This window comes from Rhipicephalus microplus, chromosome 3 (genome assembly GCF_043290135.1).
Source record: "Rhipicephalus microplus isolate Deutch F79 chromosome 3, USDA_Rmic, whole genome shotgun sequence".
Lineage (NCBI taxonomy): Eukaryota > Metazoa > Arthropoda > Arachnida > Ixodida > Ixodidae > Rhipicephalus > Rhipicephalus microplus.
In genome coordinates this window covers 204,196,579-204,211,553 of record NC_134702.1, presented here as the reverse complement: position 1 = coordinate 204,211,553, position 14,975 = coordinate 204,196,579, and the positions used below count along the sequence as shown (strand labels likewise).

General features: G+C 47.0%; 1 protein-coding gene across 1 annotated transcript in view; it reads right to left on the bottom strand.

The window, feature by feature from the left end:
* The window catches only part of LOC142804111 (decapping and exoribonuclease protein-like), a 126,576-nt gene extending 111,865 nt beyond the window's left edge, over positions 1-14,711 (bottom strand). Inside the window, exon 1 of the mRNA XM_075890688.1 lies at positions 14,206-14,711. Coding sequence (XP_075746803.1) covers positions 14,206-14,597 — 392 coding nt within the window. The 5' untranslated portion in view covers positions 14,598-14,711. The remainder of the gene's footprint in view (positions 1-14,205) is intronic.
* Positions 14,712-14,975: the final 264 nt, after the last annotated feature.

Below are 14,975 nucleotides of genomic sequence, written 5' to 3'. Positions count from 1 at the left end.
TTCTTGTTCCCATTGCAGTACCGCTGATTTGAAGATAGTACTAGTTGTTAAATTCAAAGCTGTTCAAATCGAGTACAAGTCTTGTGAAGATTTCAATTACTTTTTTGCTTGGATAAGCGACAGGGTTGTGTGTGCCATACGATTCAACAAGCGCCCTTTCACAATCGTCATGTGGGATATTTGTGTAGAGTGAGCTAACATCCAATGTTACGAGAAATGCACCATCTGGAATTTTCACGTCTGCTATTTCCCGAAGGAAGTGGTTTGTGTCTCGCAAGAAGGACTCATGTGTGGGTGGTATGTCTTTTATTAAAGAATCAATATAACTGGAAATGGGTTTCGTTAACGTTCCCGTGCCTGATATAATGGGTCTGCCAGGGTTATTCTCTTTATGAATCTTCGGCAGCATGTAAAAACGACCAGGCGCTGAATGTACCGTAATAAGTGCCTTTTTAAGCTTTGAATTAATGGCGCCTTCACGTGTGAGATTCTCTAGGATTGTTACAATGATCTTTTTGTGCTCCGTGGTATGGTCAAAGTAGAGGTGTTTGTAGAATTGTTTGTTATTTAGTTGTCGCTTGCCTCGACTTACGGCAGCCATACATCAACAACTGGCTGGAACACGCGCCACAACCAGAGGCGGGGGCGTACGAGCTTCGGGAGACGCCATCCTACTCCCAAGCACTGCGGCGTGACTCTTCCGATGCCACCTGTCGAGGCGGCAAAGAGAAGAATATGAACCCAGCAGCCCCAGAAACAGCTGCTGCCCCTTCTCCAGGCCAGCATACCCCGTCGGGACCCCCCTCACCGAGTGCACAACTGCCATGAAGCTTGCCACGGCTGTCGTCGACACCTACAACACACACCCCGGAAACGATGACGAAGGGTAATCCGGGCCAACAACAACGGCCAGCTGTACCAAAATCAACAGCAACGAGTGGCCAGAATAAACCACCCGCAAGAAAAAATCAGCAGCCAACATCATCAACGAACAAGCAGCAACCACCAGCAGCCAACAGCAGGCGTCTACAGGCCAGCTCGTCACGGGAGGCACAACGGGATGGAGCTCCAACCCAAACCAGGAACGACCTCCGGGCACCTTGCGGCTCTATTCGCCGCGTCTGTGCAAAGTGACATACTGGCTGTGCGAGTGGGCAAACTCCGTCCGTTTCAGATGAACTGGGCCATAGAACGGGTCCAAATTTTCTTAAACTTAGAAAAGTGGTTGACAAAAGAATACGGCACGAACTTCACGTGCGAAGCCTCGAGCAATATGTACTGGCGGGTACGGCTCCGAAGGGGCTGTGCTTGTCGCTAACACCATCGATGCATAACTTCGCCGAAGGGGAAATGAAACGGTGGAACGAAATTCTTCATCACGCCACACAAGAGCTAACGAAGGTCACCATCGAACACTATAGAAAGACTCTAAACGCACTGACAGACGAGGAGCGGTATTTAAGAAACAAGTTTTCTCTTTCGAAGTGGGAAACTAAAGAACTAGACGTATTTGAGCACAAAAAAAACGGAGGAAATTGAAAAACTTAAGAGGAAGAAATTCGCGCGGGACAATGTGTCACAAGCTATACCCACTGCTGCTTACGGAAGAAATACCAAATCATCTCACGTTCAAAAAAATTTGCCACCACACCCCAAAAAAGAGCCAAACGTTATTAACCTTTCCGACAAAGAACTAGGCAAAGAAAAATTGAGTATACTATCACGCGGACTTACATTCTGCCCTGGCAACGGAAGGTATGATGAATTCACGCTCCTAAAAGACCTAGACAACTTCGCACGAAATTTACGATTGGAGGAATAACTCTTTGATAAACCCGAAAAAGATAACGCACTTTTTCGTGGGGTAATCGGACAACAATAGACCCCACACGCCAACAGAGATCGACATCTGGATATCTATATAGACGCGGTTCAAAAAGATGTTATACATGCGTACAAAGTGCACAAACCAAGCATGAATAACATATCAAAAAGAGAAAAAGAGGCACTACTCACGTTGAGCAACTGCGAAGATCTCGTCATTAAACCAGCAGACAAACGAGGCGCGATTGTTGTTCTGAATAGATCGGACTACATTGAGGAAGGCAAGCGACAACTAAATAACAAACAATTCTACAAACACCTCGACTTTGACCCTACCACGGAGCACAAAAAGATCATTGTAACAACCCTAGAGAATCTCACACTTGAAGGCGCCATTAATTCAAAGCTTAAAAAGGCACTTATTACGGTACATTCGGCGCCTGGTCGTTTTTACATGCTGCCAAAGATTCATAAAGAGAATAACCCTGGCAGACCCATTATATCAGGCACGGGAACGTTAACGGAACCCATTTCCAGTTATATTGATTCTTTAATAAAAGACATACCACCCACACATGGGTCCTTTTTGCGAGACACAAACCACTTCCTTCGGGAAATAGCAGACGTGAAAATTCCAGACGGTGCATTTCTCGTAACATTGGATGTTAGCTCACTCTACACAAATATCCCACATGACGATGTTGTAAGGGCGCTTGTTGAATCGTATGGCACACACAACGCTGTCGCTTATCCAAGCAAAAAAGTAATTGAAATCTTCACAAGACTTGCACTCGATTTGAACAGCTTTGAATTTAACAACCAGTACTATCTTCAAATCAGCGGTACGGCAATGGGTACAAGAATGGCCCCAAACTACGCTACATATTCATGCACCACATAGAGTCCAATTTTCTTTCATCTTGTAGTATCAAACCATTACTCTATAAACGGTACCTAGATGATATATTCATAATTTGGACACATTCGGAAAACGAGCTCCTCAAATTCATACAGGCATTCAACCAGGTACACCCCAGCATTTATTTTACACACACCTACTCTAACACTGAAATAAACTTTCTTGATGTACTCATTCGAGTTGACGATGGTGCGTTGGTAACTAACGTATACAGAAAACCTACAGACAGGCAACAATACCTGCACTTCAAAAGCTGCCACCCGCGACATTGCAAGACCAGCATTCCCTATTCCCAAGCACACAGATTTCGACGAATCTGCTCCCGCACTGAGGAATTCCACAAAAACAGCACACATATGCGCGAAGTACTCCTTAATCAAGAATACCCGCCAGCTATCATCGATGACGCCATCAAAAAAGCTGAAAATCTGGACCGCCAGATTCTTCTCAACCACCAGAGAAACGCCGACCAACACCGCAACAAAAACTTGCTATTAACTTTCACGAGCAACCCACCGAACATAAACAAGGTCCTAAGAAAACACTTTAACATATTGGAACAGAGCGTGCGACTATCCAAAATTTTCACTTCTCCTCCTTGTGTTGTATACAGAAGGCCGAAAAATATAAAGGATCAGTTAATAAATTCCAAGATAGGTGTGAAACCTCAAATTGGGTGTCACCCTTGCGGAAAAAGCAGATGCAGGGTATGCGAACACATGCAGACAATGACAGTGGCGAAAAGCGCCCACTCGGATTTTAAGTACAAGATAAGAGGTGCACTAGACCATGACTCAGACAACGTCATATACCTCCTGGAATGTGGGGTATGTAACAAGCAATACGTGGGCCAGACAGACACTCCATTTAGAATTAGATTCAACAACCATCGGGCACATGTACGATCTCTGCCAGGCCTTCCACTTTCAAAACACTGCACATTAAAAGACCACAGCTTTGATGACATCAGGGTTACACTACTAGAAAACAACTTTCGAACAATCAGAGAACGGGAACAACGGGAATCTTATTTTATCTACAAATTTAACACAATAAAATACGGAATAAATGAACACCCAGGCACTCTGTCTGCGTTACGACCGCTAAAAGACGCAAACGCTTCTCTCTAATCAGTCCGGTTTCATTACGACAATAATATTACCCGCAAACAAAGCTTTTGGCCTATGCATCTGTCAACATAGAAATGATTTGCCTCATCAAGCACAGCCGGAACGCACAGATAAGTGGTCCCGGATGTCGTGCGGCTCCCCCCTTTTTTTTTCTTTTTTTTTCTTTCTCTTCTTTAAGTTTCAACACACATTCTGTTCCTTCACTGACAAGGAGCTGACAGCTAGGTGGTTTCGTTAACTTTTTCATACATGCGCGCATGTCTTCCCAGTGAGCCGCAACTGTGTGGTGACTGTCTCGGATGTCGTGCAGTCTCCCCCCCCCCCTGTTCTCTTTTTTTTCCTTCTGTAATTTTTAACGCACATTCTGTTCCTTCACTGACAAGGAGCCAATGCATATAATGAATATCGAAGGCGGTGCCTCATTCACCGGCTTTTTCGCTCATCCCGCCGCCACCTGCACGCACTCAAAGCGCTTAAGCCCTCCCCATTAACTTGTCATACACTTCAAAGAGGAACGAGCTGCCAGCGGACTACACGGAAAGGTGAAATACAAGAACGGCGGCACCCTGCCCACTTGGGGAAGAGTGGGTGCGGGGGAGGTATTGTTGACAATGATGACATTGCTTATCTACCTCTGCTTTACTCTGTTGAAATGCTGCCCCTTTCTAATTATGCCGTGTCGGTCTTGCTTCTTCTCCTAGATTTTCTATATTTTATTTAATGTTTGTCCTCCCGTTTCACTGTTTCTTTTTTTTCTCTCTTTTGACACCTCCCCTCCTGTCTCTACAGGATATAAGAAGACATGGAACATGTGTAAATAGTATTATGCCTTGAAAAAGACGGGGTTCCCGAGGAAACGTCGGCACAATAAACAGTTATGTGAAAACGCATCTACTTTCATATTTATATATATATATATATCATTAAGATCTAACAGACAGTAATGCCAAGGAATATACAAGGGAAGTTATAAAAACCAATGAAATGTGAATAAGAAGAAAGAAAAGTGGATGAAAGAATAACCAGCCGTGAGCAGTAATCGAACCTACGACCTTCGAAAAACGCGTTCGATGCTCTAACCACTGAGCTATCACAGCGCCCTTCCCTCCATCCACTTTTTTGGGTTTATATGTGAATTTAGAAGTAGGAGTGACAGTCAGCGCCATCTATAAGCCAAACGACGAGTGTGAAAACACTCTTATGCGCATGTTTGGCGTCACGTAGCACGTGAAATTATTATGAGCGGGCAGCTGATTAATTGTCCCTCTTATACAACCTAAACACACAGAGTCTGCCAGTACACACTGTAAAGGTCGACGAAGGAAGGAAGGTCGCGGAGGATACGAGAACAAAACAGGGGTTTAAGGGACTATTTACACATATTTACAGAAAAGAAGGGATAGTGGTTTCCCAAACCACGAGCGTCGTGGTTAAAGGATACATAGTTCAGAGCGACGTCCAGCACTCTGCGGCGTCGTTTTATGCCCTGTCGGGCTCCTCCTCTCCCGAGTCGAACACCAATCACGCACACACAGGTAAGGGGGGCGAGCATGCCCGGTCCACGTGAACACTGCACTGTGGTGGCACCAGCAGGGCTCTTCCTCGTCGTGTGTGTGCCGTTTGTCGAGAGTTCCCACGATCCTGGCCGCCTACTTCAAAGGGTCCACCGCACAGCTCGCCCAATTAGCGGGGCGATCTGCGGTGTCCGTCACGGTCTCTTTCAGGAAGACGCCGTCCCTGTTGCCCTCTTTCATCGTGGCGTCGCGGCGCCACGACGTCTCCTCCTCAGGCCAGAAGGGACAATGCCTGGCGGGCATAGGCAGTCGGCCGGTCGGCTACTTGACTGAGGATTAAAGAAGCGCCGCTCCGCCGTCAACTCTGTCGCTGGTCACGCCAGCTTTCCCGTTGCCCGATGAGTCGCCGAGTCCATTAGTCACCGCTTCTGCTTGAAGGGACGACAAAAGGGTCCGCATTTGAAGGACGGGAACTCGCCTTTGCTTGCTGCTTGATCTGGATAATTGCTCAAATCTTCGACGGCGTCTGTCAGACTGGGCGCCGAAGGGATTAAGAGCCTCACTAGTGGATCTGCTTACGCACAAAGGCGTCTGCTCAGATGAATCTCCAGGCCAAACCTAACAACACCAAGTCTGTCGTACTGGCAGACATGGTGTGTTTAGGTTGTATAAGAGGGACAATTATTCAGCTGCCCGCTCATAATAATTTCACGTGCTACGTGACGCCAAACATGCGCATAAGAGTGTTTTCACACTCGTTGTTTGGCTTATGGATGGCGCTGACTATCACTCCTACTTCTAAATTCACATATAAACCCAAAAAAGTGGACGGAGGGAAGGCCGCTGTGATAGCTCAGTGGTTAGAGCATCGAACGCGTTATTCGAAGGTTGTAGGTTCGATTCCTGCTCACGGCTGGTTATTTTTTCATCCACTTTTCTTTCTTCTTATTCACATTCCATTGGTTCTACTAACTTCCCCTGTACATTCCTTGGCATTACTGTCTGTTAGATCTCATTATTATTGTGTTAAAACACGGAAAAACGAGCCCTTAGGTGTACACTTCTTTCCCTCATTTCATTGAACGAGGGTCTCGTACTGGCAGACTTGGTGTGTTTAGGTTGTATAAGAGGGACAATTAATCAGCTGCCCGCTCATAATAAGTTCACGTGCTACGTGACGCCAAACATGCGCATAAGAGTGTTTTCACACTCGTCGTTTGGCTTATAGATGGCGCTGACTGTCACTCCTACTTCTAAATTCACATATAAACCCAAAAAAGTGGATGGAGGGAAGGCCGCTGTGATAGCTCAGTGGTTAGAGCATCGAACGCGTTATTCTAAGGTCGTAGGTTCAATTCCAGCTCACGGCTGGTTATTTTTTCATCCACTTTTCTTTCTTCTTATTCACATTCCATTGGTTCTACTAACTTCCCCTGTACATTCCTTGGCATTACTGTCTGTTAGATCTCATTAATATTGTGATAAAACACGGAAAAACGAGCCCTGAGGTGTACACTTCTTTCCCTTATTTCATTGAACGAGGGTCTTGTACTGGCAGACTTGATGTGTTTAGGTTGTATAAGAGGGACAATTAATCAGCTGCCCGCTCATAATAATTTCACGTGCTACGTGACGCCAAACATGCGCATAAGAGTGTTTTCACACTCGTCGTTTGGCTTATGGATGGCGCTGACTGTCACTCCTACTTCTAAATTCACATATAAACCCAAAAAAGTGGATGGAGGGAAGGCCGCTGTGATAGCTCAGTGGTTAGAGCATCGAACGCGTTACTCGAAGGTCGTAAGTTCGATTCCTGCTCACGGCTGGTTATTTTTTCATCCACTTTTCTTTCTTCTTTCTTCTTATTCACATTCCATTGGTTCTAATAACTTCCCCTGTACATTCCTTGGCAACACTGTCTGTTAGATCTCATTAATATTGCGTTAAAACACGGAAAAACGAGCCCTTACGTATACACTTCTTTCCTTTATTATATATATATATATATATATATATATAGTGTGGGCATTTGTTACTTACATCGTCATCATCCCTGCATTATCACAATCACCATCATCAGCTTGTCACTTTGTCCTCATTGCCACACTCTGGGTCATCATCATCGTCATCGTCTGTGTACCGGCTCTGCCCTTTCGTTTTTCGAGGTCTTTCCTCAAATGAACGCCGACGCAGCTAAGACTACCAAGACTTCATACGTGGTGGAGGTGCTGGGTACTGGCAGATCCCCATGCATAAAGACGATAGGGAGAAAACGGCATTCGCAACTCCCGACGGGCTATATAAGTTCAACGTGATGCCTTTCGGGCTCTGCAACGCACCCGCGACTTTTGAGCGCATGATATATATATATATATATATATATATATATATATATATATATATATATATATATATATATATATATATATATATATTTTATTGAATGTCGCAGGTGCGGTTCCTGCTCACGGCAAGTTATCTTTCACCCACTTTTCTTCCTTCACAGTTACATTACCATTCGATCTAATAACTTCCCCTATACTTGGCATTATTGTCTTTTAGATCTCATTATATTGCGTGAAGAACCAATGTGATGTAAATATGAAGAAAAGTGGGAGAAAAATTAACTCCGTGAGTAGGAATCGAACCTACGGCCTTCGAATGAACGAACGCACAGACAGATGTATTGACGGACGCACGGATGAACGTGCGGACACACAAACAGACGCACGCATGGACGGGCGGATGGACGCACAGACGGTCCCACAGACGGACGGAAGCAAGAACGAATGGACGGACGGATGCTTCGCTCCACTCTTCATTATTCACCCTGCGGATATGCTGTCTTTTTTTTTTTCACACATCATGCCGCGTCACCAAGCGCCACGACCAGGACGCTACGCTTCCCTTAGCTGTGTCAGCACAAGACATATCGTTCGGACTCGTGTACACATGAAGAATAAACGTGCCAAGGCTGCATATTTGGGGTACATCGGATATGCTACAGCTATATATGCCTGGAAGGCTGCTTTATTGCAGCAGTTGGAGCGAATGAAGCGCGACTCGCGAGTACCTGAATATGGGGCCCCACCCGACGAGCCACCGTCGCCTGCAGGGCTGCACCTATATTAAGCACAAACGACCAACATTATAAATAATGAATGTTTGTTGTACCTCAGCTCGAGAGCGCAGTATAAAAATAAGCAGACATCTCTCACTGCACGCTGATCACTCATGGTAGATACAGAGAGAGAACGCATCCCCACTTATGCAACGCGCGGATAATTCAGTTAATTACGTCGCACACACACTCGCGAACAAGTTCATCGCACACGCACTCGCGAAACGCCTCGCCAATGTAGCTCACGCACTCGCAAAATGCACCGCGGACAACACCAAACCCTCAAAGAAGCCACAACTACAGGAGACATTTCTCTGCCAATTTTGGCGGCAGTGTGGCAACAGCGACCCCAAAATCTGCCAACTGGGGTATGAGACGCCAAACAGAACCTTGCTGGTCGTTTCGCCGCACACGAACTCGCGAAAGGCACGGCGGAAGACGCGTTGCTGAATCCCTTCCTCTGAGACATGATCTCTTACTTTTACAGCTGCACACACAGCAAGAGAACGTGCCCCGACTTCTGCAACGCGCATTGCATGTTCATTTCGGTAATTAAAACGGCCACCGTCGCTCACGCACTCGCGAAAGGCACCGTGGACGACACCGCACGCACACGAAGAAACCACAACTACAGGGACATATTTCTTTGGCAAATCTGGCGGCAGTCTGGCAGGAACCACCCCAATGTCCGGCAACTGGGGTATGCAACGCCAAAGGGAGCCTTGCCAAATCTATGGTGGCTAGAATTGGGAGGTGACGCCAACGGGAGCTCGGAGCCGCTCCTTCGTTTCGAGCAGCGCGGCGGTGGCGCTGTCGGCGGAATGGTGATGCTAGTTACGCGCGCGCGCCTTGAGCTCGCGGACCTTTCAAAGATGCTGTTGCTGAAGCATGATTCAGATAAATTGGCGATTCAGATAACTCACTGTGACGATGGCTGATAGAACGCCATTTCAAGCATTAAAAGAAATTGGCTGCCGCTGCAAGACTTCTGTGACGTTGAATCTGCGCAAATTAAAGCTTTCGTTCGCATATCCCTGCAGTGTTTTGGAGTGCAAGGCGACGGCGTTTTTTTAAAAAAAATATTACCAAAGTTCTGGGCGAGGAAAATAAAACAAATATTTATTGCACATCATATTATTAGGAAGATCTATTGCACATCATGGAATACAGGGTAAAATAAAATAAAATGAAAAATACGCACATTTACATACGCTCGGGAGTAGTTAAAAACATTGAAACATTGCACACAGACAGCGCATCGCTTGGCACTAAGTAATAAGAGGCATACAATCACTTTCCACTCGGCAAAAAAAAAATCAATAGAGCTTAAAGTTACAATATCAAACTCAGAGCACGCGTCTAAGCTTCAGCAATTTCATTCTTTCCTGCTTAGCGTTTCGTTTGCTGTTCTGGGCTTTGACATGAAAGTGGAGCCTAGTAAGAACATAAAACTTGATAATTTTGTTTGTGAGGGACATACTGTGGTCAGGGCAGCCAACAAGTGTAAGCTTTCTTAACTGCAAGAAGGAAACCAAGTCCATGATGCTGTCAGGTTTGACTTCTGTAACACTGAAGCAGTGGGTAAAAGTGTTCTCGAGAGTGGTCACGAGTTCATTGAGCTTGACTGATGGGTACAGCAGGCCTCCTCGGTCAACAGCAGCCGTGAGGGATGCTGCAGCTGGAGATGGATCGTTCTCGCCTTGTAGGAGCTGCTGGCTGCACTCTGCACATTTGGTGCTTGCAACGCTTTTTCTTGCCACATATCCAGCCATGTAGAATATGAGTCTGGCATCGCTGCTTTGCACGACCATGTCTGCATGCTCGGTGCCGTGGCCGTATTCATTGAGCACTTCATGTGCTTCGGCAAGGTTTCCTACGTCAAGAAGCTCGTCTAATTTCCTCCGAGGAGTGAGGTCCTTTCCGTTGTCAGATCCCAGCAGACTTCTCAGCAGTCCTGAGGACACATTGCTTCCTTTCGGTGGTTTTGCCAAATTCTGGAAGCTCAAAGTGTTGACCGAGATTAGGAACTGGGAGGCAGTCGGATGATCATTGCATCCAGACATTTGTCGGACGATTCCAAACAGCCTCTCCAGGGGGTCCTGACTCAAGCGGCATGTCATCATATAGCTGAAGTTCAACTTCATCGTCAGGTAGCGGAGAAGGTGTAGCGTGCTTGATAAGGTAACACGAAGCCCCTCGGCTGTACTGCGGCTTAGGAAACCTCCGGAGCCAGCAGCTGTTTCCCAATCGTCCAGGTAAGTCAAGAAGTTTTGAATGCACTTCTCGTGCATCCCTCCAGGCTTAAGTGCACCCGAACTGCACCTTGAAGTCATGGCCTCAATGAGCCTTCTCATTCTTTCCACAAAGCTGACTGTCGCCGCTGTGCTCCCATGCTTTTCTTCGATGGTTGCATTGTACAAGAAAAGGCCTCTGAGGACTTCTTCACTGTAAAGCCGCACTGCATAATTTACCCTCATTTTCTCAAAGCCATTGGGATGCACAACCGATTTGCTAATATGAGGCATGGCTTTGAGAGTCGTGTCATGCTGTTCATCAAGCTTCCGGGCACAGTCAATAGGGTCAACACTGGCATGGCCTTCTGGCAGTTTCACGCCCGTTCGAACAAAGGTGTTCCTCACACATTTAAGAAGGTGTGGGAAGTCCGAGATGAAGTGCAGAAAACGTTCTGGGTCTGTAGGGTGCTGCCTTCTACATACTGTGTTTTCTTTCCTGCCGTGTATGCCGAATGAGTGCCACATGCTTCTGTTCCACGCAGCTCCATCAGTGGTGATAAAGTCTACGTGCAGACCGGCGTTTTCGCTCATGACTACTGCTTCGAGGATTATTTTGCCTAACGTCTCGGACTTCACATTGCTGCGTGATGCGAACACACAAATAATCTGGTGCCACGTGCCTGTAAAAGGCACGAACAATACTACAAGGCCATGGTCACATGCTACGGAGCGCTCACTCTCTGGTGTGAACTTCCCAAGGTCCACAAAACCTTCGATGGTGCCATCGGTTCCCAAGCTCAAGTGTTCAGATAGCTTAATCTCAACAATTAACAGCCCACCATGGCGCTGGAACAAGTCCATAGATTTTGTTTTTTCCGCCACAGCAGCAAACACTTTTTCGCTCAGGCCGAACCCACTCCTGTAACGCTTGAGACATCGACGTAGTGATGTTCGAGAAGGCAACGTCATGATGTTGTTTTTGCGTATATGCTCATAGAAGCGTGGGCTTTTCATGGACATAATAAGGCACTCTAGAGCCCATTCACTTTCATACTTCATCCCTTTCGTGGATTTTCTTTTAGCCGCAGCAAAGCACGCCTTGACTTGTTGCTGCTGCTTAATGGGTAGGGCCTTCACCGCTTCTTCAAATGCTGTAGAATCATTCCGTGCATTCTTTCCTTTCATTTGTTTGATGAGTGATTTAGCCTGCAGGACACTCAGGCGACTTCTTTTCGCTTGCGCTGTTCGCAGCTTAAGCCTGTATGAAAGCTTTTGGGACTGGGCCACATTTTTGCCTTTTCTTCGCCTGTAGGACTCACGATTCAGGAGTAGTCTTCTGAGGTGCTTGCATTGTGGGCAGGCTTTTTCTGGCGTTGGAGCAACCCCACGGCAAGATGGGCTGAAGGTTCTGCCATCAAAATTCTTCTCCTTGTACTTTAAATTCACTCCAAATTCACCAGTTTTACCAAACCCTCTGCATGGTATCATGGAGTCGACGTCGCGAAGCAACTCTTCTGCCATTTCGATGTCGGTAATGTCAAGGGTCTTTATTTTTGTGGCTTGCACAAAAGCTGTCGCTTGAAGTTTGTTTTCATCTGATGTCATTAGCACATACTTGTCAATAGTCAACTTGTCACCATCTAGTGCGCAAACTGTAAACACCGTGGCGTTGTCGGCTCCAGCAATTAGATGTCGAGCCCAGTAAGCGCTGGGAAGACCACACTTGCGGACGTCGGGAATTGCGGGCACATTCGGAACAGGTATTTGGTTACTGTCGCTTTCTGTGCTGTACGAGCCAGCTGTCTCCTCGCAAGCAGACGTGCTTGGTTCCTGACGCCGAATTTTCGATGGTAGGCCGCAAGTGGATGTTCTTGACGTCCTTTTCTTCGGCACTTTCTTTGAAAGATACGCAGGAACATTTGGGAATATGGTTGGCACCACGTCAGATTTCAGCACCGGTTTCCCTCGGGGAATCTGAACAGTTTCGCCGTTTATCACATGCGTGTAAAAACGCTCAATAAACTGCTCGTCGAAATGAAGCTCACATAGCGCCGACTTCACGTCCAACGACTTGTCGGCACGGGGTACGGCTCGTTGCCAGGCTTCGAAGAGGGCAGGGTCTTTGGGAACAGAGAAAAGAGAAGCACGCTGACCTTGCTCCCTCGATGACACATAGCCGCTCGTGCAGCCAGGAGCAAAGCAGTGGCGTTGCCTCGCTTTCGTAGTGCTGGAGTTCATCCTAAGGTCGGCACTCACACTGTCATGTCAGCAACTAAATACATTTTGCCATAAGCGAGACATCAACGCGGAAAACTGCACACACCCAGACACGCTTCCAGAGGCGAACCAGCGAACCCAGCGGCGAGTCGACGAGAGAGCGCGGAGCGCGCGCTTCGCCCGCATCACTATGCCGACAGGAGCGCCGTGGTGGCCGTCGCGGCGGCGCTTGAAAACGAGGATCGCGCGCGCTCGGCGAATATGCGGGCGCTGGCGTCACCTCCCAATTCTAGCCACCATACCAAATCCTCGACATCAAGACGGTTTCTTTGAACACCACTACTGAAAGTTTTCTGAGGAATTCTCTCTGCCGAACGACTTTGATAACACTAACAACGCGCAACTCACCACACACAACAACAACAAGGCATCACTCATCTAGGCGCGGAGAACAATTCACTCTGACACCCGGCAAGAAGCGAATCGCTTGAAGTGTGCTGCCATCTATCATAGAACCTAAAAATCAAGCAGCGCAGCATTAGCCAAAGTTTGGAAGAGCAAATCGCGACCTTGCGCTACATACCGAGAACAATGAATTTTATGTGATTTATGCACTACGAAATCACTGGTGAATGCTATAGACACGTAAAACAAGGTAATTTTCGGATCCAAAGATCAGACAATAATACTTAACTATCCAAAATGGCTTCGAAAATCTGGAAAAACTGATATGTGCACTCTGCGGGCTATATGATCGAACGTGCGAGTTGCCTTGTGTAATCACGAAAGCTTCCAGTCACGCAAGAACGAATTGAATTTATCGTGTCACGGCTGGTCCAGCATATTTACTGACGCAGGAATAGTAAAACGTGGTTTGTGTTCGTTTCCTGCTAACGCGTTAACACGGAGGCTAGCACAGCCGAACAAAGGAACGTTTGCTACTGATCATCCTAGACAGGACGCTCCTAAATATCGCCAGGCGGCGCGACAGTCTATGAACATTGCGAATACGGGGTGACTGGTATGTACCATACGTGTCTGGAGGAGGTGGTGTGACGTCGTACGCGACGGGATTTACACGTTGTTCATGTTACGACGAGAATGTCAAAATCACCAAACCCTTTTACCTTCCCATACTGATTTTGGTCTACCGCAAGTGATGATAGATAGATAGAGGTAAGCAAAGTATTTCGTATGCAATGTTTGAATTAGTACTCATAATAACACCGTAGGAGAGCGCACTTACCGTTCCGACTGCCCTTCACTGGTCGAAAGTGTCACCGCCTTGTCTTTGTTGCGAACAATCCAGCGGAGTACACATTCTGCCGGTGTCAGGCTAATCCAATTGGCGTGCGATGCTTTCGCGTATCCGTCGTTCAGGTTCCACATGGGACAAAACGGAATCTGCCTTCGCAGGTACCTCTTTGCACCGTCTCCATCCACGAACTTAAAGTCCTCACCGTCTTGAAGTAGAGAGTAGTGCCCAATTTCACGAGGCAGGGCGTATCTGGGTGTGACATCTCGACGCGACGAGAACACTTCACACACGGACATTGCCGCAACTTCTTCTCCAGCTGGATCGCCACAGAAAACGTGATAACGAGGGTCCATCGCAGTACTACTGCAACAACTTTCCATCTTGAAACTGCAGCTGACGCCGCTCCCTTCACCGAAGCGCGTGTTTAGAAAAAAATGTTTAACGATTTCGAGTACACCGAAGCACGTACACGAGGCGCATTCACGCAACCATGACCTACTACACTCCTGACCTGCCCAGAGAGCACCTCTTCCAGCGCCCACGTTCTAGTTCATACCTTCTGCCGCTAGGGCCGTCACCTACGAGCGGCGTGGCGCTAGGCAGCACCTGTTCGCTGTCGTCTGCTTCAGCCATCGCTGTGGCAGTGCAAATCGTTCTTATTGTGCATGAATTGTGTATGAATGTGTAAAATATGGCAAATAAAGTGATATGATTCCTCGTCAGAGTTGGCTGCATTCGTGTGGACGTTTGAAGCAGAA